The following is a 25,325-nucleotide window of genomic DNA, read 5'->3' as shown; positions in this document are numbered from 1 at the left end:
AAGATTGCAAAGTGTCGTCTTTATTCTGGATAACGATATGCTCTGTTAAAAGTCAGAGTTCGTGTGAAAGAGCAGTGGAGAACAGAACGTGGGGAACAAATAGCAGTCTTTAAGTCTAGATTTTAAGTCTAGAATAATAGAGATAACAAATAGAAATAGAGCATATAGCTTTCAAATCAGGAGAGCTGCTACTGGAAATGGAATAAAGTCTATTAAATCCAGGTGAGGAAGAGAGAAAGGAGTATAGGAAAAAAGTAGTAAATACGAAGCACAAAATGCAATGGTAGCAATAAATCCAAACACAACATTTTAAACCAACTATACTTCAATTAAAAAAAAAAGAAAGAATCCAAATATATTGGTCATAAATAGACCTATACAAGAATGTCCTTTGCAGCAATGATGCATGAAAAATTGGAAATACTCTAAATGTCTATCAACGGGGAATGGGTAACCATGTTGAGTGTATTTGTACGATGGAATAGTACATTGCAGTTAAAAATGAGTCAAGTAAAGCTACATGTATAAGGTCAATAAATCTCAAAAACCAACATTGAACAAAAAAGATCAGAAGGATATAGAGAGAGAACAATACAGTTTATATAAAGTTTTAAAACCTGCACAAAACAGTACTCTCTGTTGTTTAGGGGTGTATACAAATGAGGCAAAAATGTAAACACAGCCAAGCATAGGGTAAGTTCACTTGGAAGGAGAGGGGTAACATTGGAGAGAGGTACACTGGAGGCTTCACATGTCTGTTGTGGTCCATTTCTTAGGAACAGCAGAAGCAGAGAAGACAAAAATTAAGATTTGACCAAGATGAATGGTGGATACATGTTTTAAAAAAAATATTCTCTGCATGTTTCTGTTGGCCTGAAATATTTCATGATAGAAAAATGTTTTTAAATGCCTTCCTCCTCTATTCCCCAGGGGCCTCAAACACATTATAAACAAACACCTCTTCTTCCACAGCCCCTTGGGTCTGGGTAGGTTGAACTTCTATAATATCGGCCCCTTCTTCTCTTCCAGACTGTATTTGCTCACCATCAAAGTAACCAGAATGCCCTCCCGTAACAATGTTGGGGGCTCAGAGCGTGACTTGGGTAAAGAAAGGAGAAGTGTATAGACACAGGGCAGAAGAGCCTGGCGGTGTGGGAGGGGAGAGAAAGAAATCTTGACTAGGAATCATGGGCTGGGAGACTTAAGTAGGGAAGAGGGCTGGGACATTAGCCTGACACTGGACCTCTTGGCAGGAAACCTTAAGGCCGTAAACACCATGTTTCTCAATGTGAGGGCTGTGCCTGTCACCTGCTGTCATCCCCAAACCAGTAGGCCAGGTTTAGCAATTCATTAGAGGTTTTCCCCAATACGTCAAGGTAACTTTCAGGTCACAGGAAGAGATGACCCAGGTTTCTCAGGAGAGCTCCTGCCGGGGCCGGGCCCTGGTCCCCGTCTCTGTTGCTGCTCCCAGAACTTCCTAGTTAGTCATCATCAGTACCCACCTGCACCCAGGTGAGCCAGGTCAGCTGGGTCCCTCTGGCCAGCCCCCGCCCTCGCCTGTCCCCTCCACCTCTGCCGTTCCGCACAGCCCGCCCGGCCGCCCGTGGAGATTGCATTACCTGGATGACAGATGGCCGCTCACTCGCTGCAGGCGGTCGTATAGGGCAGGCCAAGCCTGTGTGTTTCCCAGGGGCCCGGCCCTGCCTGGGATCAGGTACTGCACACTGGCCACTAAGGCTTGGAAGCAAGCCCTCTTCCTTCCCCACCACACAGTCTGCCCGTACCTGACTCCCTCTTGCGGAATTGCCATTCGAGACAGGATAATCCCTCACCTAAGGGTGAGAGAGGGCAGGAAGGATGAGGAGAAGAGGCAGCCCTAGACCTTGCTTCCGCTGGGACACCTGTCACGGTCTGACGTGCCCTTGCCCGGGCCGCCCATTCCGAAGCCAGGTGAGCTGTGGGTCACTTTCCATCCAGCACAGAAGTTGAGGGAATGGCTCATGTCTTAGAGCTCACATCTTGTCTGCTCTTGGGAACCGTTTCCCCAGCGCTCTTCTTGGTTGAAGAAGTCACAGAGGTAGTCAGATCAATCTAAAAACTGATGCTCTTCTACGAGCTGGATATTAAAAGTCCCTTGGACTTTGTTCATTCTTGCTAAACTTGTGCCTCAGTTTTCCCATCAGAAAAGTGGGAGTATACTGTCTATCCTCAAAAGAGCTTTGTATCATGATGAATACATGGCATCAATATTAGGACTAAAACAAGTTAAAATTTTTTGATTTATTTACTCCCTCTCTGCTTCCAAAAGGGATTTGAGTGGATCTATTAAAGAGAAGACATTACGTAATAAAACATCCGTCATTTTTGAGCTTGAATAGTTTTCACTGAGGCACCTCTTCCCGAAGCCTGTTCCGGTGGGACTGTGTGCACTTCCTCTTTTTCTAGAATCCCTTACTAGTTTCTCCAACCAATGTTTTGAAATACAGTAACTCGGTTTTATATTTATATACCAAAAATTTGTACTTCAGGACTTTTTTTGGAGTGTATAAATGGTTCAGTTCAGTCCTTAAACAAAGGAACAATGACTATTGCTTCTCCCCGCTCTGACCACGGATTATACAGAGGCGATGATTCAGTTTAGACACCAGCTTCACAACGTGCTGATAGAACACAAGGCCCAGAAAAACATATCCTTAAATACCTCAGAATTTGTGAAAAGGCCAGGTACTATAAAAGGAGAATACTAGGGCTGTCATGACTAGTTGGAAATAAAATCTGCATAAAGTCATCACAGAATCAGCCTTAGAAGATCTCCTTGCTGATGGATCCCATTTGCTTTGGGAGTAGATGCCTTCTAGAACTTTTATTCACTGTGTATGAGTACATACGTATGTGTGTGTAGAGAAATTTTTTTATTCTCCTAACCCCCATTTTTAATAAGACCCACTATAGTATTTCTCAGGAACCATAGTCTTGCTAGAGCTTTGTACTCCTGTAAAGCCATTCGAGAAGGATCCTGTGCCGATAGGGGCTCTGCCCTGGGATGCTTGCTTTGTGTTCAGCGGCCAATCTAGTGTTTTTCAGAGTGTGGTCTGTAGACCACCTGCATCAGGATCACCTGGGATATTCTTTTCAAGCACATTCCTGGGTCCATGCCTCAGACCTGCTAAATAAAAACCTCTATAGTCAAGGCCCAGGAATCTGTAACAAGCTCCATGTGAATCCTTATGCCCCTGAGGGTGTGAAATCTACTGCCACGAACTCTTGCCCTGGCCATGTCCCTGGGCTCATTCACCTGTCCTTCTAGTGGATGCCTTGAGCCCTTTGAGCCTCAGAGGGGGTTCTGGGTGGGGGGGGGTGGGGAGCAGTGGACCCACAGACAAGACTTGGAGTCCTTTCTTTCCTGCCTCTTCTGCACTCAGACAGCAGGGCGACCCCCCAGTTTTATCTTGGGAATGAGCATATGATTTCAATTGAACAAAAGATTTGATACTAAAAAAACAAAAAGTTGAGAATCATTGTCTTCTATTACAACAGAGTTAGAACCATTTAACGGCTAAAACTGTGGGTTGCAGTCTCAAAGGCCTGCAGGTAACTAAACTTACATGAGTGAGGATTCGGGGCAGTGTGCTACAGCTTGAGGAGGAAGCCAGGTATTGCCATGAGAAAAGGTAATCCTAGTGTGTCCAGATCTCCTGAGTTTTCAGGAGAAGCTGGAAATCGGGGATTGCATGTGGAATCTGGGTTTTCACGGGACGTGAGATTTGGATGTGAGGGGCACGGTGGCTAAGAGTATAATAGACTCCGGAGCCAGTCCTCCTGAGTTTGAATCCCGGCTCCGCCTCCTAGCTGTGTGACGTTAGGCAAGTTACCTAACCCCTCTGCGTCAGTTTCCTTATCTGTACAACAGGGATAATAATAGGACCTGCCTTCTAGAATTGCGTTGAAGATTAAATGAGTTGATACACCTAAAGTGCTTTAACCAGTGCTGGACACATAGCAAGTGGCCTTGTTTAGTTATATCTGTGTCGCCTCAATGCCCGCAGCACTGTAGGTCTTGCGTGATGCTCTGTAGGCTAATAGTTGGCAACCTCTGACTTAAAGCCATTCTTTCTGTAGATGGATCATAAGTAGGATGGCCAGGTAATTTATCATCTAAACCGGGACACTTTGGAGAGAGAAAAGAAGGCTCTATTACTAATTATTCTGGATGACAGGTGACCACTGGACTGTCCCAGGCAAGCTGACCCTGATCCTAAGTGCCATCTTTGTATATGAAAATCCAACAAGTGGCTTATAGCTGCGAACTGCTCAGTTAGTGCCAAGTTGTACACGTGAGCTTGACATGAGGCATCTCCTGTGATCTTCACAGCCGTCCTAGGAGGTGGATACTAGGAGGTGGTGAGGAAACTGAGGCAAAGAGAGGTTAAGAATTTATCTAAAGCCACACTGTGGTGGAGCCAGTCGGGCTCCAGAGCCTTAGACTTACCTGTTCCATTCTCTCCAGCCGGTGCAAAGCAGTGGTAAGGATGTTGAACCCTTTTCAGAGGGATAGCTGAGACCCAGCCTGGCGTGGCTCTGGGCTCAGACCACCACTCAGCACGCAGGTCTGTGCTGGGAGCGCAAGAGGGTGCCTGCTGCCTTTGGGGCCAGTATTTCACAGCATCACCGAGTGTAACAAGGAGCTGTGGACATGGGGATTAAATACCAGGTTGGTGCCCAGTGCATTTCATCAGGTCGCTGCAGCCTGTTCTAGGGTGGCTTACGAGTCTCAGGTTAAGTCGCAGCTGGTGAAAGTAGATCCTGCCTAAAAGTCAGCTGCCCAAACCTGACACCGCCTTGGCTGATGTCTCAGCCAGACCCACAAACTAAAAGGATAGCTGAGGACACGGTCCTAGGGAACCCTCTGAAATGAGAAACAGAACCCAAATAAGGGGGACCTGCGAGTAGCTCAGCTTTTCAGAGGTCCAGGTGTGGCCCTCTAAGTGAGCATAAGGAATGATCTGCCATCACGAGAAGTGTTGATGCTGGGGTTAAAAGAAGAGTTTGAAAACCCCAACCATGATATTCCGGCATAGACACCCCGGGAGTGTTCCAGTGGCAATGGAGAAAATGTGTTTTCATAAAAACAGAGGGAAACGTGATGTTAAAGATATTCTCTTCAAACAAGGATGGCAGGATGTTGGTAATTGTTGGAGCACAGTGATGGATACATAGATGGTCATTGTACTCTTCTCTTTTAAAAAACTTCCAGATGTTCCAAATAGTTTTAATGTTCAGAAATTTGCTTTAGAGAAAAGAGAATACTCTAGCATAAAGGTGAATACAGAACGCTTTGAGTCTCCAGTGTCCTTGCCCAGAAGATAAGAATGGCTGGAGGGTCGGCAGCAAGGAGGACCAGGTGTCTGTTGGGCCAAGACTGGGAGGAGACCCTAGGCTCCGAGGGGCGCCTTTCCATCTGCTTCGCTGATAGTATACCTTAAAATATGTCTAATATTAAGACCTTGGGGGTGTAAAATACTGACCATGTTGTCAGTGACAGAGTGATTTCTGCCTCTGACCAGTGTTATTAATCACTCTTGACACAAATGGAAATGCCCAAGTGGGAGGTAGGACTCAAATACATTCTATTCATCCCTCTACCTTGGTTTCTCCATCTGTAAAGTCACGAATATGAATGATCGTTTCCTATGGAAATCATATGTGTTCTGAGCTACAGAGCAGATGTCAGATCTAAATGAAGGTTAATCTCTAGCAAGGACCTACTGTAGAGCACAGGGAACTCTGCACAATGTTCTGTGGCAGCCTGGATGGGAGGGGAGTTTGGGGAGAATGGATACCTCTGTAGGTACGGCTGAGTCGCTTTGCTGTGTACCTGAAACTATCACAGCATTGTTAATCGGCTGTACCCCAATATAAAATAAAAAGCTAAAAATAATAAATTAATGAAGGTTAGTCTAGGAAACTGGTCAAGAATCCAAAGCCTTCCCATTCAGTATTTCATTGTATTCTTAAAAATTAAATGCTCCCAGTAATTGTATTAGTTAGGGGTGTTTCTGATGAGGGCAGAGACACCAGCTCTGGCCAGCTTAAGCAAACAGGGAACTTATTAGGAGGAGCCTGGGACATCTCAGAGGACTGAAGAACCTATCTAATAATCAGGACTTGGTAAAGTTTGTGCACATTCTCTGGTGCAGCCCCCTGGCTCTCATCTCTGGACTCTTTTTTTTTTTTTTTTGGTGCGGTACACGGGCCTCTCACTGTTGTGGCCTCTCCCATTGTGGAGCACAGGCTCCGGACGCGCAGGCTCAGCGGCCATGGCTCACGGGCCCAGCCGCTCCGCGGCATGTGTTATCTTCCCGGACCAGGGCACGAACCCATGTCCCCTGCATCGGCAGGCGGACTCTCAACCACTGCGCCACCAGGGAAGCCCTATCTCTGGCCTCTTAATCGCACATTTCAGATTCCTGGGGAGAGAGAACCTGATTTGCTCCTGGGGGGAGAGAGTCGAGTCTGGTGCCCAAGGGGGAAGGGTTATATAGTACTAACCTGGTCATGGGTTATGTGTCAACCACTCCCCCCAACCCCGCCACCAAGTAGAATTTTTTTTTGTGCTAGGAAGCCACCCCTATAACCATAATATTGGTTTATTCTATGCTGTTACCTCCCCCATAGCTACAAAGGGCCAAGGACTGTGTGATCTTGGAGAGGCCGTCTGGCTGTAATTGACGTCTGAGTCTGGCCAGAACCAACCCACTCTCTCAGGCTTGAGTCAAGAGGTTCCATCATGGGGCTTCCCTGGTGGCTCAGTAGTTGAGAGTCCGCCTGCCAATGCAGGAGACACTGGTTCATGCCCCGGTCCAGGAAGATCCCACATGCTGCGGAGTGGCTGGGCCTGTGAGCCATGGCCGCTGCGCCTGCACGTCCGGAGCCTGTGCTCCGCAGTGGGAGAGGCCACAACAGGGAGAGGCCTGCTTACCGCAAAAAAGCCTGAGTACAGGAATGCCTGTCAAAGATGGTCCTGTCTATTGGGAGCCCAGGGGGCATTTTTGTCGCATGGGTTGTAAATCTTGAGTTTTATTTGGGATCCTCAGTCCTTTCAGAGGGACTGTGTACTGAAAACATCTGTCTCTCCCCAACCCCAAGGAGGAAAAAAACGGATGAGGGAAGGCAGCCCTGGGAACAGTTTCCCCAGGTTCTCAAACATGAACTGCTCCCGGGTAACCCTCCTTTCACTGTCCAGCACCAGGCTGGAGGGCTCCTTCTCTTTCATCTTTTAATCAAGGAGGGAAAGCAGCATTTCAGCTGAGCAGATGAGAGGTTGGGAAAGAGAAAAAATTAATTGCTCAGTTCACTGGTAAATATCAAGCCAGGGTCCAGGCCAAGGGGAGAGGTTGAGTAGCCAGAGAAAAGGCCAAATCTGCAGAGATAAGGTGGGCGAGGGCTGGACTGGATCTTGGCAAGCAAGGCCTGTACAGCCTCATGGAGGACAAGGCTGGGAGTTTATGCCTCTAGTGTATTTTTCCTGCATACCTGTTGCCATGGGGCAAGGCAGGGCGGGGAAGGAAGCAGTTGCCTGACTAGGCTGTGGCCCATGGCGTTTGGTAGGAGAGTGGAATGTATGACTCTGCCCTGCTTCCGCAGGACTTTTGTGTGATGGTGTAAGGTTTTGGCAGTGCACTCTGAGCCCTGACCAGGGGGAGGGTGGGAGCTGAAATCCAGCTCACACTTCACTCAACGGGCTGTGAGCTCACGAAGCTGCAGAGATGCCATGTGGGCCGTGGGCTGGTGAGCTGCTCCTTCGGCTTCACCTTAGATCTGGTCCCTGATGAGGCTCTGTGTATGAGAACATTGGTTCCTTTCCTTGGGCCAGTTGGCATACGATTCCAGACTGGTAGCTAGATAGAATTTTTTTTTTTAATGTGCTTAAGATTAAAGAAGTCAAATAAGGTGATACCTGTGAATGCCATTTGCAGTCAGAGGCATCCTTGAAAGAAGGGGAGGAAGTATTTGTCCCCAGCCAGGGAGCCATTCTGGAGGAGGAAGGAATATCCGACATGATGGGGGCTCACATGGGAGCACGTTCCATGCCAGGCACGTGGCAGGGCACTGCCTGCAGCCCAGTGCTGAGAGGAGAGAGAGGTCTGGGAGAGGAGCCTGAAAACAAGAGTGAGGGTGAGGATGCCTCAGGAAGAATGATGGTGGTACTGCCCCCCCCTCCCCGGGTGCCCCACACAGGGAGAAAGACCTAGGCTTTTCCTCACTCAGCAGAGAGGACAGCAGCTCTAGGCTCTTCACCTGCCCAAGAAATTCAGGATAAGGGAGCCGAGGGCTGCCATGGCAATCTTTACCCTGACACCCTTGAGCCCCTCGAGATGGGCCGCTTGAGCCCGGCCTGCGTGTAGCATCTGCACGATTCACGTGCATTGCCTTGATGCCATGTTCGCAGTAGGGACACCACACCTAGACCTCCCCTTCCTCTCTGGTTGAGCAGATGCAGGAGCTGGAGCAGAGGCTGCTGGAGGCAGAGCAGAGAGCAGAGGACGCGGAGACCCAGGTAACCGGGGAGGGGATGGCAGGAGTGTGCAGCGGGAATGACCATTGGCCTTTCCTGACCCTTTCCATGGGCACACATGGACACGTCACACCGATAAGCCTCTTACAGGGACGAGGAAAACCAGCAGTCATGTGTTAGACCTTCTGAACAAATGAAGGTGCCTGGGGCTTTCTGTGGGCATGAAGGAATCTTCGGGTAAGGGTCAGTGCAGTGAGCAGGTGAGTGGCTTAGTCCAAATAGGCTAGGTTATGCTGAGTAACCAATGTGACGTGTCTGCGGTTTATCACATTTAGTTCTCACTCGTGGTACCTCTCCATCGAGGGTTAGCCAGGGATTCTGCTTCGCACGGTGATTCAGGGGTCCAAGGTAATGGAGCTGCCCATCTTCCAGCGGAACCAGCTAGAACATGCAGCCTCCTTGGTTGCCATGGCAGGGAAAGAGAGCTGGATCCTTGTGCGCCAGCTCTTAAATACTTCAGCCCAGAAATGACTGAGTCATTCCACTCAGGCCCATTGGCTGCAGTGAATTCCATGGCCATCTAGCTCCAAGAGGGCTGGAAAGTATCGGGAAGTTCACGGACATTCAGTGGGCAGCATATGTCTCTGCCACAGTGAAGCTGGAGCATCTCCTCTCCAGGGTTGTTTGACCTGCCCAGCTTGTCCCTACTGGGGCCCCCAGAGTTAGATGGCCCTACACCCTGCTATTCCTTCCTTGTCAATTCCTTCTTTTGCCCAGATGAGGCTTAATAAGTGGTCATTGAATTAATTGGCCCCAACTGCCCTGGGTACGGGCTCTGCCTGAGAGTCACAGATTGGGGTATCAGGAAGCATCCCATCCCATCCCATCCCATCCCATCCCATGCTGGAGGCCACTTCACACACCGTAGCCCAACCCTATGAGACGATTGGTACTTTTCAGGTGGGTGTGATGGAAGAGAAGGTGAAATTGTCCAATCTGAAGAATGTAGACTCAGCAGGCAGCCTGCACCGGAAGTACCAAGAATTGCTGAATGCCATGCAGGGCAAAGACGAACTCATCGGCCGGCTGGAGGCACAGTTGGAGAAGCAGGTAAGTGCCAGTGCCCCCCTGCAGCGCCTGCACCAGCTGCCCACGGGTCCTTGAGCAGAGCCCCTCTGCTTGGGCCGCCGGTGGTGGGGACTCTCTCCCTCACGAGACTGTTCTTTCTCGTGGAGATGTATTGGAAGGTGCGTGAAGAGCCAGGCAGGGGATATGGTGGGAAAGGGACCTTGGAGGCTGACTCATCTGGGTTGAATCCCCCCTTTAGCACCAGTGAGCAAATTACTTAAGTCGCTGATTCTCGTTTTACACATCTGTAAAATGGGGGTTGTTAGTACGTCATAGGGCTGTCGGCAGAATGAACTCAGGGAACCTGGGTACAGTATCAGACCTGAGGTCGGTGTTTGGTAAGGAGAGCTTTTCCTTTTCCACCCTGGTCTTGTGCCCTGCCAAACTGTGGGACACGTAGTAGCAGAGCAGCACAGAGCTGGCCCATCAGCCTTGGTCAACTGCTCAGCCAAAGTTTCTCAATGAACCTGAGTAGACAGAGACCAAAGTTGCCACCTCCTCTGAAAAGCACATAGGAGCCCAGGAGAGGCCACTGCCCAGTATTCCAGCCACAGTCAGCATCTTTGTTCTGGAGAGGACATCTGGAACACCCCCCTGCCAGTCCCCTAGGCCCAGCTTCCCCTTCACGATCCCATTAACTTCATCCTAATTCTGTCCCTTCCCTCTGCCATTGGGCTTACCTACCCAGCTTTTCCCTGGTGCCAGAGCTCCATTGTTTCCAACAGAAAACCTCACAGCATGGCCAACGTGCAATTTTCCACATGTGTACTCTCCATGGAGGTCCCAGCTAATCCTGCTGGTACCTTCCCACTATCATAGGCACATTCATAATCATTCATCAACAGTCACTGAACATTTCCTTTGCGGGACGTACCTCCCACAATGTGTGGGGCACCATGTGTTCCTGAAAAATCATGGGAAAATATCAATAGAATGTTGACACATGGAATCTCTCATCAATTTCCTATTGATTTTATTTCATTTTTAATTTATTTATTTTTATTTTTGGCTGCATTGAGTCTTCATTGCTGCACGTGGGCTTCCTCTAGTTGTAGTGAGCGGGGGCTACCCTTCATTGTGGTGCGCGGGCTTCTCATTGCGGTGGCTTCAGTTGTTGCAGAGCACGGACTCTAGACGTTCGGGCTCAGTAGTTGTGTCTCGCGGGCTCTAGAGCACAGGCTCAGCCATTGTGGTGCACGGGCTTAGTTGCTCCGTGGCATGTGGGATCTTCCTGGACCAGGGCTCGAACCCATGTCGCCTGCATTGGCAGACGGATTGTTAACCACTGCGCCACGAGGGAAGCCCTCCCATTGATTTTAGATCACTATCTTCTCTGTTGAGTGGTCCATAGTTAGAAGTGGCAGCACCTGGGAATTGGTGGGCAAAATGATTCCTGCTAAAGCTTACTTAGGTCAGGAAAAAAAATCATTTTACAATAATAATAGGTCCAGATCAGAAGAGAGAGAATGCTGTTTTGCAAGTCAGTAGACCTGGTTTTAGCCCCAGCCGTGGCACAAACTGACAGAGGCAAGTCATTTCACCCTCTGGGCCTCAGTTTCCACAGCCACATAAATATCAGGGTATCAAACTAGGTCAGGGGTCAGCAGACTGTTTTTGCCAAGGTCCAGGTAGTAAATATTTTTGGCTTTGCAGGCCACGTGGTCTCTTGCAGCTAGCCAACTCTGTTGCTGTAGCCTGGAAGTGGCCTTAGACAATACAGAAATGAATGGGCAGGGCTATTCAGGGAGGGACCAGGTGGAAGGCTGGATTTGGCCTGTGGCCAGTCCGCAAACCCCTAGATAACCTTACCGGTTCGCCAGCTCTCAAATACTGAGTCAGACATTTCCATATGCCCATCTCATTTCCACAGACTCCCTTGTTTGGAGCTTATGTCCATCATCTTACAACTTCAAGGCAGTTTTTCCCTAGAAGTGTAACCAAAGTCGTTACTGCTGGTCTCTAAACAACCGAAAGTACACCAGTTGTCTCCATGCTTTTTATTTATTTATTTTTAAACAAATTTATTTATTTATTTATGGCTGCCTTGGGTCTTTGTTGCTGCGGGCAGGCTTTCTCTAGTTGCAGCGAGCGGGGGCTACTCTTTGTTGCGGTGCACAGGCTTCTCATTGTGGTGGCCTCTCCTGTTGCGGAGCACGGGCTCTAGGCGCACAGGCTTCAGTAGTTGTGGCATGCAGGCTCAATAGTTGTGGCTTGCAGGCTCTAGAGCACAGGCTCAGTAGTTGCGGTGCACGGGCGTAGTTGCTCCACGGCATGTGGGATCTTCCTGGACCAGGGCTGGAACCCATGTCCCCTGCATTGGCAGGCGGATTCTTAACCACTGCGCCACCAGCAAAGTCCCTCCATGCTTTTTAGAGCAGGGAACTAGTACTCATTCTAGAACTTGTTGATTACCTGTGCCTCAGGCACTGTGCGGTGCACTTTCTGTCCCTTGCATCCTCAAGATGGTCCAGAGGGGAGATGTATCTTCGCCCATTTTAGAGATGCCATCACCAGAGGCTGATGTGGCCTTCCCAGTGCCCCACAGCAAATAAGCCTCAGAGGCAGAGCCAAATCCCCAAAGCCTGTATTTTCTTCTCTCCTAGGCTGCTATTCTTTAGATACAAACCTCGCTTTTGAGTCATTTTACAGCGGTCACTCAGTATCCACAGGGGATTGGTTCCAGGACACCCCGCAGATACCAAGATCCATGGATGCTCAGGTCCATTATATAAAAGGGCATAGGACAGTCAGCCCTCCATATCCGCAGAATTAGGTCCGTGGTTGGTGGAATCTGCAGATGCCGAACCCACCAATAGGGAGGGTCGACTGTGCTTCACCCTGTTATATCAATATAATGAACTTGAGCATCTGCAGATCTTGGTATCTGCTGGGCGTCCTGAAACCAATACCCCTGTAGATACCGAGGGATCACTGTATACTGTTGATTGTTTTGAGGGAATTGTACTCATGTGCTAATTTACCTTTATTTTTTAACTGTAAAGGTAATACATGCTTATAGTAAAAAATACAGAAAGACCAAAAGGGTATAAAATGACATTTTTCCTGCATCCCCATCCTTCATTTTCATCCCTCACCACTAACCACTGTTCATTGTGACCATTTCCTGTGTATCAGAGCAGTGTTCCATTTTCATTTTGTTTATTTAGCCAAGCCCTTATTTGTGGACTCTTAGGTTATTTCCAGTTTTGAGTTTTTTGTTTTTGTTGCTTTATCAAATAATAATGCAATTAACGATTCCTAAGCAGTGGGTTTGTTAGATCAGTGGTATGGACATTTAAAATGTTGACAAAAATTATCAAGTTTTTCCCCAAAAAGGCTTTGCCAATTTGTATGAGGTGGGCTGTTTTCCAACACCCTTGACAATTTAGGGTTATATCAAACTTTTAAATTGTGTTAGTCTGGTAGAGGAAAATGATGTGTCACTTTTATTTGCATTTTAAAAATAAGAATAAAGATTGCACAGCTTTTCGTGGGTTTCTTTCCCTTTATTTGCTGTTGATTTCCTATTTATATCTTTTGCATATATTTATTGGTTTGTTCATTTCAAATTATCCCTTTTGTATGTAAGTCATTTGTGTTGCAAAACATCTCCCAGTTGGTCTTTTCGTTTTGTTTAAGGGCATTTTTTTTTTTTGGTCATATAGCAATTTATAGAGATGATATAGATTTATTAGTCTTTCTGGGCTATTTGGGATTTGTATTATGCTTAGGAAGGCCTTTCCCACTTTAAGAATATTTTCTAAGAATTCATAAATGAATTATTTTTCCCTATCGGTCGACCTCCATCCAGTCCCTTAATATTTCTTCTCAGGGCCTCCCACCTCCAATTATTCACTAAAACGGTGACCACCATGACGAACTAAAGGCCCTCTCTCTCTTGCAGAAGAAGATGAGAGCTGAGGAAGCAAAAATCGTTCAAGAAAAAGCTGCAAAGATCAAGGAATGGGTGACACTGAAGTTAGCAGAGGTGAGTGAGAGCTTATCTTGGGAAGCCTGCGAGGGACCTGCGTGGGGTTGCTCCTGTCCCTCCGTGTTTTTCTGCCTCTACCTGTTTATGGGGCCTTGCCTGCTTTTCATTTTGTTAACCGCTCGTCTCTCATTCAGCTTAAATGCTGAGACACTTCACTTCACTTTTCCCTTCCTGTTGTCAGAGTTGGGTTTCCCTAGAGCTCCTGGTTTGCTTTGTGTCTGGGGAGAAGGAATGAGTCTCACTTCTGAGGAGTCCCATCAGTTTCCTTCTGAGAAGCACACATGGTCCTTACCGTCCACCCTCTGTCCTCTCCATTCTTTTTTGGTGCTCAAATATACATAAAATATACATTTGGTGCTCAAATATACATAAAATATACCATTTGAGCTGTTTTTGAAGTGTACAATGCAGTGGCATTAAGTACATTCACAGTGTTGTGTACCCATCACCACTACGTCCAAAACTTTTCCCACCCCAAACAAACTCCATCCCCATTAAACACTAACTCCCCATTGTCTCTCCCCCCAGTCCCTGGTAACCTCTATTCTACTTTCCACCTCTGTCCATCCGTTTTCATAGCTCATCACTTGCTGCAGCTTTATTTAGGAAACTCAGGACTAGTAGCTACAGCGCTGCTAGCAAAAAACCAAAAAACAACCTCTTTCTAAACAGAAGGAAGGGGAATTGAAGTTTGGAGAAGGGTGAACACTCACTCCTGACACAAGTGGCTCACACCTGCAGGGGGTAGTGGCTCATTTTGCCTCCTGTCCTTTCTGTGGACACACATCTCAGGTCACCTGCTAGACTACAAGCCCTTGGGGACAGAGCTGATGCCTATAACCTGCATCTTCCACAGCCCTGATCTCTTGCTAAAAGCTCAATGAAAGTGTGTTGGCTTTCCAATGAGAATGGGTACTAGACAGCCTATTAACAGGACCTGGCATATCGGCTGGAGACAATGGAAGAACAGGTTTTTTTGTTTTTGTTTGTTTTGCGGTACACGGGCCTCTCACTGTTGTGGCCTCTCCCATTGCGGAGCACAAGCTCCGGACACGCAGGCTCAGCGGCCATGGCTCACAGACCCAGCCGCTCCGCGGCATGTGGGATCTTCCTGGACCGGGGCACAAACCCATGTCCTCTGCATTGGCAGGCGGACTCTCAACCACTATACCACCAGGGAAGCCCTTTTTAATTTTATTTATTTATTTTTATATTTTTTTAAGAACAGTTATTTTTTGCTCCTAGGTGAATAAGAGGTCAAAGTTACTTTTATCAAAGGTTGAAACAAGAAAAAAAAGTATGTTTTGTCAGGGAAGATAACGAGGAATTAAGGGCCTGTGGATTATGACATAGTGAAATGATATGGTGAGAATAAAACATCAAACAATGAAAAATCTGGGTCCTAGAGCCCAGGCTAAAATTCATTAGAATAATTGGAAAAGAAGAATGTAATTAACCAATATTAGTTAAACGCTTGCAATGCATCAAGTTCTAAGGCAGGCATTTTAAACATAGATACTGATTTACTCTCAATGACAACTTTGTGGAATGATTACTGCCATCTTCAATTTATCAGTTAGTAAACTGAGACAAAAAAAAAAATGCAAGCAAGTTGCTACTGTGATAAAAGTAATTTTTATAGGTTGTATATTGTTCCCGACTCCTTTCCAGTAGAAGGATAATATATCCCTGCCCCTTGCCATAAGATTTGCCCCTTGCCATAAGATTTGCTGAGGAAGGAATATGCTTCTGCAGATCATGGATATTATGCTTGTTTATATGACTCGATCTAGACATATATGTAAGCTATATTCAATTAGAAACTTCAAGAACAATCACATGGAGACTTCCCTGGTGGCACCATAGTTAAGAATCCACCTGCCAATGCAGGGGACACAGGTTTGAGCCCTAGTCCAGGAAGATCCGATCCCACATGCCACGGACCAACTAAGCCCGTGTGCCACAACTACTGAGCCTGTGCGCCTAGAGCCTGTGCTCCACAACGAGAGAAGCCACCACAATGAGAAGCCTACGCACCGCAAGGAAGAGTAGCTCTCGATTACTGCAACTAGAGAAAGCCTGTGCACAGCAACGAAGACCAAATGCAGCCAAAGAAGGAAAAAGAAGTTTTAAAAAAAAGAAAAGAACAATCACATGAATTTATTATTGTCCTTTTCCTTTTTCCAGGAGATAGGGTTTTCTCCTTCATCCTGGATCCAGTATAAATAAAGCGTGTGAAACTGAGTAGAATACATATGATATAAAATATAAGCAAGAAAATAAAATTTTTGTGTTATAAACAACAACAAAAAGAAATGTGTTGGCTTTCATTTCAAAGAAAATGCAGCCACCCTGAGGCTGGATCTCATGGATAGGATGTTGAGCAGAAGAAGCCAGATACAGAAGTACATCTTGAATAATTCCATTTATATAAAGTCCTAATGGGCGTAACTACACTAATGTGTGTCGGGTGCATACTTAGATGGTACAACACAGAAAGCAAGGAAATGAATCTCATAGACTCAGAAGAGTTGTCGCCTTAGTGGGGAGGGCGGATCACGTGATTGGGAAAGGACAAGTGCGGGATGTCTGGAGTGTTGGCAAATTCCTCTTTCTTAACCTGGGTGGCGGTCACATGAGTAATCGTTTCAGAATCATTTGTTAAGCTGTTCGTTGGTGTAGAATGCAGTTTTTTGTGTGTTATATTTCACCATTTTTTTAAAAGGTTAAAGATACATAGAAAAGCAGGACTTCCCTGGTGGCACAGTGGTTAAGAACCCACCTTCCAATGCAGGGGACACAGGTTCAAGCCCTGATCCGGGAAGATCGCATGTGCCGCGGAGCAACTAAGCCCGTGCACCACAACTACTGAGGCTGCACTCTAGAGCCCGCGAGCCACAATTACTGAGCCCACATGCCACAACTACTGAAGCCTGCGTGTCTAGAGCCCATGCTCCACAACAAGAGAAGCCACTGCAATGAGAAGCCCGTGCACCACAACAAAGAGTAGCCCCTGCTCACCACAACTAGAGAAAGCCCGTGGGCAGCAACGAAGACCCAATGTAGCCAAAAATAAATAAATAAAATTTATTAAAATAAACCCCCAAAAACCTAGAAAAGAAAGCACAGGGGCCGCCAAATGGAATTCTTTCCCATCTACAACCAGGTAGTGCAGAGAGAAGGAGAAGGTCAGGGCTCCCGGGAGAGCCGGCCGTGGATTGGGGGGCACCACGGGTTCTTTGGAAGGGTTTTAATCTTATTTTGAATTATATGTCTGAATGTGTAGGCTGAGTATTTATTCTCAATCTTCATTTTTCTTTTTGTCTAGCTTGAGGTGGAGAATCAGCACCTGAAAAGCTGTAATCAGCACCTGGTGGAGCAGGTGGGAGCCCTTCAACGTGCACTAGAAGGTGAGCGGGCCGGCGTGTGCGGGAGTCGGGGGAGTGGGGGGGGTGTGTGTGTGTGCGTGCGTGTGCGTGGGGCTGAATTGAGGGAGCTCTTTTTTTTTTTTTTTTTTGGCGGTACGCGGGCCTCTCACTATTGTGGCCTCTCCCGCTGCCGAGCACAGGCTCCGGACTGATGTGCAGGCTCAGCGGCCATGGCTCAGGGGCCCAGCCGCTCCGCGGCATGTGGGATCTTCCCGGACCGGGGCACGAACCCATGTCCCCTGCATTGGCAGGCGGACTCTCAACCGCTGCGCCACCAGGGAAGCCCGAGGGAGCTCTTAACATGCCTATTTTTGTCCCAACCACAGCTCTTCAGATGGCACCTTCGGGGAAGCTGCTGGTGGCCCCCCAGGGAACCACAGAGCAGGATTCTGTCCCTGCAGGACCAGGAGCCCAGCCAGTGGGGCAGGACGGTGGTGCTCAGGCCCAGGGTGCCCTGAAGGCAGCTATGCCTGTACCTTCTCCAGGTGCTCTGCAGAGCAAGGACTCTGTTCCTAAAGCAGGAAGCCCCTGGGAGGATTCTAATTCCAGTATGGTCCACCCTGGAGAAACATCAGAGGCCAAGACCCTTCCACTTCATCAGGGAGGACAGGGCTCTCCTGGCCAGCTGTGCCTGAAGCCTTGCACCCCCAGGCATGGTTTGGCTTCCTGGGGTGAAGGCCTGGTCACTGCTCAGGGAGGGACGCTCCCCAGGACGAAGACCTCTGCCAGGGAAGGTGGCCCCGGCTGCAGCCTGACTCTGCCGAAGGTGCGGGCTCCCAGCACCCACCGGGACAGCATCCAGCTGGCCAAGCGGCACCACAGCCAGCCCCAGGCGGGCCCTGCGCACTTCGACCATGTGGTGAGCATTGAGATTGGGACACTCTCAGCCCTCCACTCCTCCAGCCTTCCCAAGGTGGAGGCTGGACCTGAGCTCCGGGAGGAACCGGAGAAGATGGAGATGGACGAGCAACCCCCAGCGGGGAAGATGGAGGAAGTGGATTTGGGGAACAAACCACCTACACCCCCCCTGCACCGGTTTCCATCCTGGGTAAGAGGCCCCCTGGGGACAGGATAGAGGGGCCGGACTGATGGTGCGGACGCTGTGGGGCACAGCCATGTGCTGAGCGTGGGACGAGGCTGTCACCCTCACCCGCTCTGGGCGGTGGGTACCCCGGGGCCTGTCCAGACTACTCCGCCCATAAGGGGTGGAGCCAGGATTTCCGATTGGACGGTGGCCGGCTGTTTCCTGAGCAGGCGCTCACCGCGGGCCACAGCCAAGCTGGGTGCCCGGTGCCCATTTTCTCGTGGAGTCTTCCTGACTCTCCGTGGAGGTGCAGTGTGGTGGCTAAGAGCACGGGTCCCAGGGGCAAACCAGGAGGTCCCAAGATCAAACTGTGTGAGCCGGGGCAAGCTGCTAAACCTCTGTGCCTCAATTTCCCTCTCTGTAAAATGGGGATAATAGTACCCGCTTTAGAGGGTTGCCCTGAGGATTACGTGTGTTAATACGTATTTGGTGAGTAGTTGCAGCAGTGGTTCACAATACGTGGAGAGGCTGTTGGAAACGGAAAGGGCCAGGCCAGGGTGGAACACTTTCAGAATCATCCCTCCTCTTGTTCCTTGTTGTCTTGTAAATCCAGATGCTCTGAAATCCTAAAGCAGAGGCAGGCAGTGAGGGAGCATTCGGCAAGGGATGTGGCAAGAGGGCTCAGGTCCTTCCGGTCCCCGAGACAGGATCGCTCTTGTTACCTTACGGAACCACAGTGGCCTGAGAACCCAACCTCTCTTCTTAGGTGGGACCAGCTGGGCAGTAGCCATGTGGGGAAGATCAAGACTGAGAATTGGGAGAAGGACATTTCTCAGTCTGAGGGAGTCAAATGGACTTACTTGCTGAGTTAGAGTTCCTTTGTTGATCCTCAAAACAACCGTGTGAGTTAGGCATTAGATAACCTTTTGTAAAACACTCCTACGTTTGTTGAACCTAAACCCCTCAAGCTTCACACTTTTCATTCTCTCTGTGAAATGAGAGGCCTGTCCGTGGTTGAATTCCACTACCACTACTGACAGGAATAATCGTTTTTATGGCTAATTTTACCACATGGACCCAATTTATCTGCCCTACATAAGCACGGAATTCCCTGCCCCAGCCCAGTGCCTGCCCCTCCCCCAAAATTCCTCCTTGCTGCCTCCCATCTCTTCCCTTCCCTTGCCTCCAGTCACCTCCGGCTCTCATCCCAGCCCTCGCCAGCCCCTCCCTCTCTCCCCCAGGTGCCCCAGCACTGCTGCTCCCCTCTGGGGTGACCTGGATAGCATCCACCTGCCTTCCTGCCCCAGCCTAGCCCAGCTACCTCCTTGAGCTGGGCAGGGCTTCCCCGGTCCTTGTGACTCACCTCTCACCTGAAGAGGGCTTTGTTTTCCCTTTACCTTGAGTGAAAAAGAGATATGGAGGAGGATAGGTGGGGCCTCTGGGTTGTTTGGGAGTGATCCAAACCTAAGAAAAGCTGCCCAGGCCTGTGGGCCTGCTTCAGACCCAGGGGGCCCCGAGGGGCGAGGGAAGAGTTGAGGGTCGGAGTTCCCATTGATGTGTCTTCTACGGCGGGATTCAGGGGTCTGGGTGAGCCAGGACTTTAAGCCTGAAGCCTAACCATGATGTGACATTGTTACTGTAGGAAAAAAATGTGTCCCAGTTTCCAAACAACTGGCTTCCAAACAAAAGGGCACGCACATCCTTGCCATGGGGCTCGGACGTCCTCATTACCAACCCCCCAACTTCAAGGGCTGTAAGATGGGGAAGATTCAGAGAAAACAGTTCCCAGTTCCCTCTCCTCCTGAACTTCCTTGCCCCAAGGGAGGGGTGGCAGCAAGAGAGGGAATAAATATCGCCTGTAGGGCACTGACCATGCTCTCGGTGTTAGATGTTTATGTTAATAATTTCATTTGATTGTCACAACAGCCTGAAAGGTGAGTATTATTACCCCCATCTTAGGTCCAGAAATGATGTTAACTTGTCCCAGATGCCCCCGCCGGTCACTGGCTAAGCGTGGATGTGGACCCAGGTCTGCCCGCCTCCAAAGCCAGAGGCCGGTGTGGACACGGGGGTGGTGCACTCTGACCCCTTGTGACCTCCCGTTCCAGGAGAGCCGGATCTACGCTGTGGCCACATCAGGCATGCGGCTATCCGAAGTGTCTGCTAGAAGTAATGCCACCTGCTGTGGTGAGTCCCAAGTGAGCTGCCCGTCGTGGGCAGGGTGGGCGTGCGGGGAGGAGAAGACTCGGAGAAACACCCAGGGCCAGGTCACCTGCAGCCCATTCCCTCCCACAGCAGGTGAGGTTCAGGTGAAAGCACGTGGCCCCGGCTCCCTTGGAGAGAGGGGGAAGCTGCACAGGTTCAGCTCATCACCTGCCTGTGGGTGGGAGTGGGCGGGAACAGAGCTGTAGCCAATTACAGAGCTGGAAGGGACTTTGGAGGCAGGGCGCTCCAGCCTGGCTGCCCACCTGCACCAGCTTCCCTTCTGCAGTGCAAGGGCTATGGCTGAGGAGCCCCCGGTGCCTTGATTTAGATAACCCCCTGAAGGAGCCGCATCCCCACCTGGGTGCGGCTCCTGAGTCGCCGGCCGCCCAGTCCCCACAGTGACGCAAGTGCCCTATAGTCACACGGCTTGTAACTCACCTTGGCAAGAGTGGGGCTGCAGAAGACCTTGGCCCTCGTCCTGAGATCTGTCCCCCGGTCTGTCTCCGGAGTGCTGTTTCAGGGAATGCTGTCTGCACGGATCTCTCTCCTCCTCGCTCTGCTCATGTCTGCCTCCCCCGCCCCGCTTCCTGGGTTTTGCCACCTGAGTGAGTCTCCTCCCTCTTTCCCGCCCCTCCAGCCTCAAGCCCTCCAGCCCTTGCATCCCCTGGGCCTTTCTCTGGCCTGGTCTGCAAGAACATCACCGTGCCGGTCTACACAGCCTTGAAGGGGGTAAGAAGCTGCTGTCCGAGGACGGGGTGTCCCCACCCAGCACCCACTGCCCCACCACCGTGTCGGCAGGCAGTGGCTGGCGTGGGTCTCCAGGGGCAGGCGTCTGCGCACACGTACCTCTGGGCAGGGTGCTCAGCCCCCCATATATCTATTTATTTTGTTCATCTTTATTAGGTTTTTTAAAAAACTCTTGAATTTTTTTCTTCCTATTTTATTGAGATATAATTCACATACAGCACTGCGTAAGTTTAAGGTTGCAGTATAGTGACTTACATACATCATGAAACGATTACCACAGCAAGTTGAGTGAACATCCAGCATCTCATATAGATAGAAAATTCAAGAAATAGAAAAATACCTTTTCCTTGTGATGAGAACTCTTAGGATTTACTCGTAACAACTTTCATCTATTAACATGCAGCAGTGTTAGTTAGATTTGTCATATTCTGCATCACATACCTAGGACTTATTGATCTTATAACTAGAAGCTTGTACCTTTTGACCACCTTTATCCAATCCCCCCTCCTCCCCTACCTCAGTAACCACAAATCTGATCTCTTTTTCTCTGAGTCTGTTTCTTTGTTTTTGAGTGTAACTGACCTACAGCACTACGTTAGTTCCTGGAACACAACACAGTGATTCAATATCTTTATTAGGTTTTCATTAGAAAAATTCTACATTTACAAAAATGTGAATCAGTATGATTACGGGCAAAGTAAAAAGTTGAAGGTTAAACCAATGCCTGCTCTGCGTCTCCTCCTCATCTTGTCACATGTCTATCCCGGAGGCCAGTGGGGCTCCTTCCAGAACTTTTTATGTATTATGTCATATATTCCCATATGTATTCCCATAACATCTCTACATATTTTTTAACAAAAATCAGATATAGCTGCAACATGATGTTTTCGTATACTTTTTGGTCTGCTTTTTTTTTTTTTTTTCCTACTGAAACCTTTTATTCTGAATTTGTTGGTGCTTAAGGAAAACAGCTTTGCCCATAATTCACTGTGTCCTGGACTTATGACACCAACTTGTATTTAGCCAATTAGAAACGAGACCAAACTGCATTCTTCTTAGGTCTGTTCAGTTGATAAATGGCACTTAACTGATTCCTTTCATATAATCTTTAACAAGAACTCATAAGTTGCATTAATTATGCCCCAAGAGATGAGGGACCGATGGTAACTCAGATGGGCACCTCTGAAAAGATTTGTCAGTTTCCTGTCCTGTTCTAGCCAGATTTTGGGGAAAACTTTAGGGAAAGACTGAAATTCCCCACCAATCTGAGATTGCCTTCAAGTTCTTACAACATTAACTGGAAAAAAAAAGATTCCCAACATGTCTTTTGAGATCGTAACAGTAATATTTTGTAAAACTTTTTGTAGAAGGATAAAAAGCCAAAAGTGAAATTTCCTCTTACGTTGCTTTTCCCTAATTCCTAACCCCAGAGGCAGCTCTCACTAATGGTTTGGTGTTTATTCTGTAATGCCCTCTGATGCATTGACAAATGCATTTACAAATTTACTCTCTCTTACACACACGCACACGCAAAGAGGATGATGTCATACATGTCAGTCTACCCCTTGCTTGTCCACCCAGCCATGTGTCAGGTCTTCCTGCCCCACCTCCATGCACAGCACAGCTCTGCCTCCCCTTTTAGGACTTCCCAGTACCCCTTGGTATAGATGCCCCATAACTACCTTAACTTGTCCTCCCCTGATTCACAATGTAGGTCATGTCTCTATTTTTCTGTAAAATCAGTGTTGCAATGAACATCACCATGCGAATACATCTCTGTGCACTTATATATGAATATTTCTGTAGGACAGAGTTCTAGAGGTGGAATTTAGGGGCAGATAATATGCATGTTTTAAATTTTGACAGGTAGTGCCAAATTACCTTCTAAAAAGATTTTATATAAATCTTTTATATAAAATAGAGTACCCTTTTCCACACAGTTTCCCCAATATTGAAGTGATTGGTCTTTTTAAATTTTTGCCATGATCTCTCGATTTGTCATCCCCACCCACTTTTAAAGCTCCTGTCTCACACTGGGCCCTGTGGCACGGTTTTCTGGCCCCCTAGTGGCAGGGAGCAAGGTGTTCAGCCCTGGTGGGGCAGCTTCACTAGGGACCGCAGAGGATGATGGTGTGTGAGGGAGAGAGAAGCATGGAGGTGAGGACACGGGTACGGTCGTCAAGTCGGGAAGGGACAGTTGTCTTTTGGGTGCCCCAGCTGGGTGATGGCTTCCCATGCTCTAGACAGGCTGTGATGGCCACGCCCCAGGCACTTGGAGTGGGAGTGAAAGTGCAGATGGGATGGGGCTTGTCTTACAGCCTTAGCTGCAGTGGGGAGGGGCCTGTCTTGCAGAAAGCCATGCAGATCAGCACGGTGCCCTTTGTGGACGAGTCCTCTGGGTCCGATGATGACTGCAGCTCCCAGGCGAGCTTCCGAACTTCAGTGCCCTGCTCTGAGTCCAGGAAGACCAGTGGACTGGGCAGCCCCCGGGCCATCAAGAGAGGTATGGAGAAGGGTGGTGGGAGGGGTGCGGAACAATGAGGGGCCCTTCATCTCCTCCCATGGGCAGTCCCACGTGGGTGTGGAAGACCCTGCAGCTCCCAGGCTGTGTGAGCCAGGAGGCTGTGGACCTGGGCCTTGATTCCTCCTCCCTTTGGACAGGCGTCTCCATGTCCTCGCTGAGCTCTGAGGGCGACTATGCCATCCCCCCGGACGCCTGCTCCCTGGACAGCGACTACTCAGAGCCTGAGCACAAACTACAGCGCACCTCATCCTACTCCACCGACGGGCTGGGCCCAGCGGGGGTGAGCTGGGAGCTTGGCCTCCACCCCGATGGGGCCAAGGCAGGGCCGGGTGGGAGCGGACCTCCAGCACAAGACCCAGGCAGCAGCTGCATGAGGGTCCCTGGCATTGGCGAAGGGAGGGCGGGAGTCCGGGGGCTGCCACTGATGATGTGAGGCCAAGGGGAGTGGGCTGGGGGTGTGCGGTTGGGGGCCAGGCACACACAGACCCCATCACTGTGGCCCACGGGGCCCAGGAGGAGTTTACACGTTACCTCGTTTTAGCTCCACACTGACCCCGGGATGCCGAGAGCTAACAATACATTTATTGAGTTTTTTGTGTGCTGGGCACCATGCTCATGGCTTTGTGTGCGCTGTCTCACGTGTCCTCACAAATGAGGCTTATTACCCCATCTCGTGGATGAGAAGCCTGAGGCTCAGAGGCATGCTGTTATGTGCCAGAGCCAGGGGTAAATGCAGACGGCTCGCTCCCCAGCCCTCGCTGCATAGCAGTGTGCTGCCCCGTCTTCATCTCCGCCTCCACGAACCCTCCACCCCAGTTTGCCTGATGTTCCCCAAACCTCTCTTGCCCTTTCCTGCTGCCTGGAATGGGCTTCTTCCTCCTCTGGGCTCGTCTTCAAGGGAAAGGCTGATTTCCTTCCAAGGGCAGTTCAGGTCTGGCTCTTGCCAGAAGCCTTCCCTGGCCAGCCTCTCGCTTGTGCAGCCCCTGATCTACCACCTCCTCAGGGTCAGGTGTTCTCTCCCCCTGCCAGCAGGACCACCCATGCTTTGTAAGTCCTCTCTGCACCCTTAGCAGTGCCCTGAAAACACACATAGTAGATACTCAGTAATTTTTTTAAATTGATGACAAAGCAGTGACTCAGCTGGGCCATTTTGGCCTGTGTGATGTCCAGGAACCCCAGTGATTTCCCTCTTCTGTCCATCCCACATCCCCCTACACCCTTCCACTCTTGCAGGAGTCACTGGAGAAGTCAGGCTACCTGCTGAAAATGGGGAGCCGGGCGAAGACGTGGAAGAGGCGCTGGTTTGTTCTGAGACAGGGACAGATCATGTACTACAAGTCCCCGGTGAGACCCTCCTTCCCCAGGAGAGTAGGCAAAAGGACCCCACCCCAGCCCCAGAACCGCATGAGAGGGGCTGGAAGCAGGGCAGAGGGTGAAGGTCTGGCAGGCAGGGAGAGGCAGCCTGGGCAGGCACCTGAGGCTTTGAGCCCCACACGGGACCATGAGGCTGGTCACCGGTTCTCACAGTCAAATCAGGCACTGAGCAGTCAAGGGCACTTCTAGATGAACTGGCTTGGTGATTCCTTCTTCCTTCAGAAGCCGAGCCCTGTAAATGAACCATTCCTAGGCTGCCCTCACATCATCAGGACTGTTCTAATAGGCGAGCTTGTCACCTCCTCTGTCTCCTTCCTACACTGTTTGGAATTAGGGAGCCTTAGGATGTTGGGACCTAGTTTGACAGGCTCTCCCTAGAGAACCAATGT

At 49.3% G+C, this 25,325-nt stretch overlaps 1 protein-coding gene across 1 annotated transcript in view; it reads left to right on the top strand.

The window, feature by feature from the left end:
* Positions 1-25,325, top strand: part of PLEKHH1 (pleckstrin homology, MyTH4 and FERM domain containing H1) — a 42,407-nt gene that overhangs the window by 3,384 nt on the left and 13,698 nt on the right. The window contains exons 2-11 of the mRNA XM_065872112.1: positions 8,495-8,557; positions 9,476-9,625; positions 13,548-13,631; positions 16,963-17,044; positions 17,389-18,110; positions 20,195-20,273; positions 20,929-21,020; positions 23,391-23,541; positions 23,700-23,842; positions 24,796-24,906. Coding sequence (XP_065728184.1) covers positions 8,495-8,557; positions 9,476-9,625; positions 13,548-13,631; positions 16,963-17,044; positions 17,389-18,110; positions 20,195-20,273; positions 20,929-21,020; positions 23,391-23,541; positions 23,700-23,842; positions 24,796-24,906 — 1,677 coding nt within the window. The remainder of the gene's footprint in view (positions 1-8,494; positions 8,558-9,475; positions 9,626-13,547; positions 13,632-16,962; positions 17,045-17,388; positions 18,111-20,194; positions 20,274-20,928; positions 21,021-23,390; positions 23,542-23,699; positions 23,843-24,795; positions 24,907-25,325) is intronic.

This window comes from Phocoena phocoena, chromosome 2, assembly GCF_963924675.1.
Source record: "Phocoena phocoena chromosome 2, mPhoPho1.1, whole genome shotgun sequence".
Lineage (NCBI taxonomy): Eukaryota > Metazoa > Chordata > Mammalia > Artiodactyla > Phocoenidae > Phocoena > Phocoena phocoena.
Note: the sequence above shows the minus strand (reverse complement) of the source record. Positions and strands in the feature narration are given on the sequence as shown.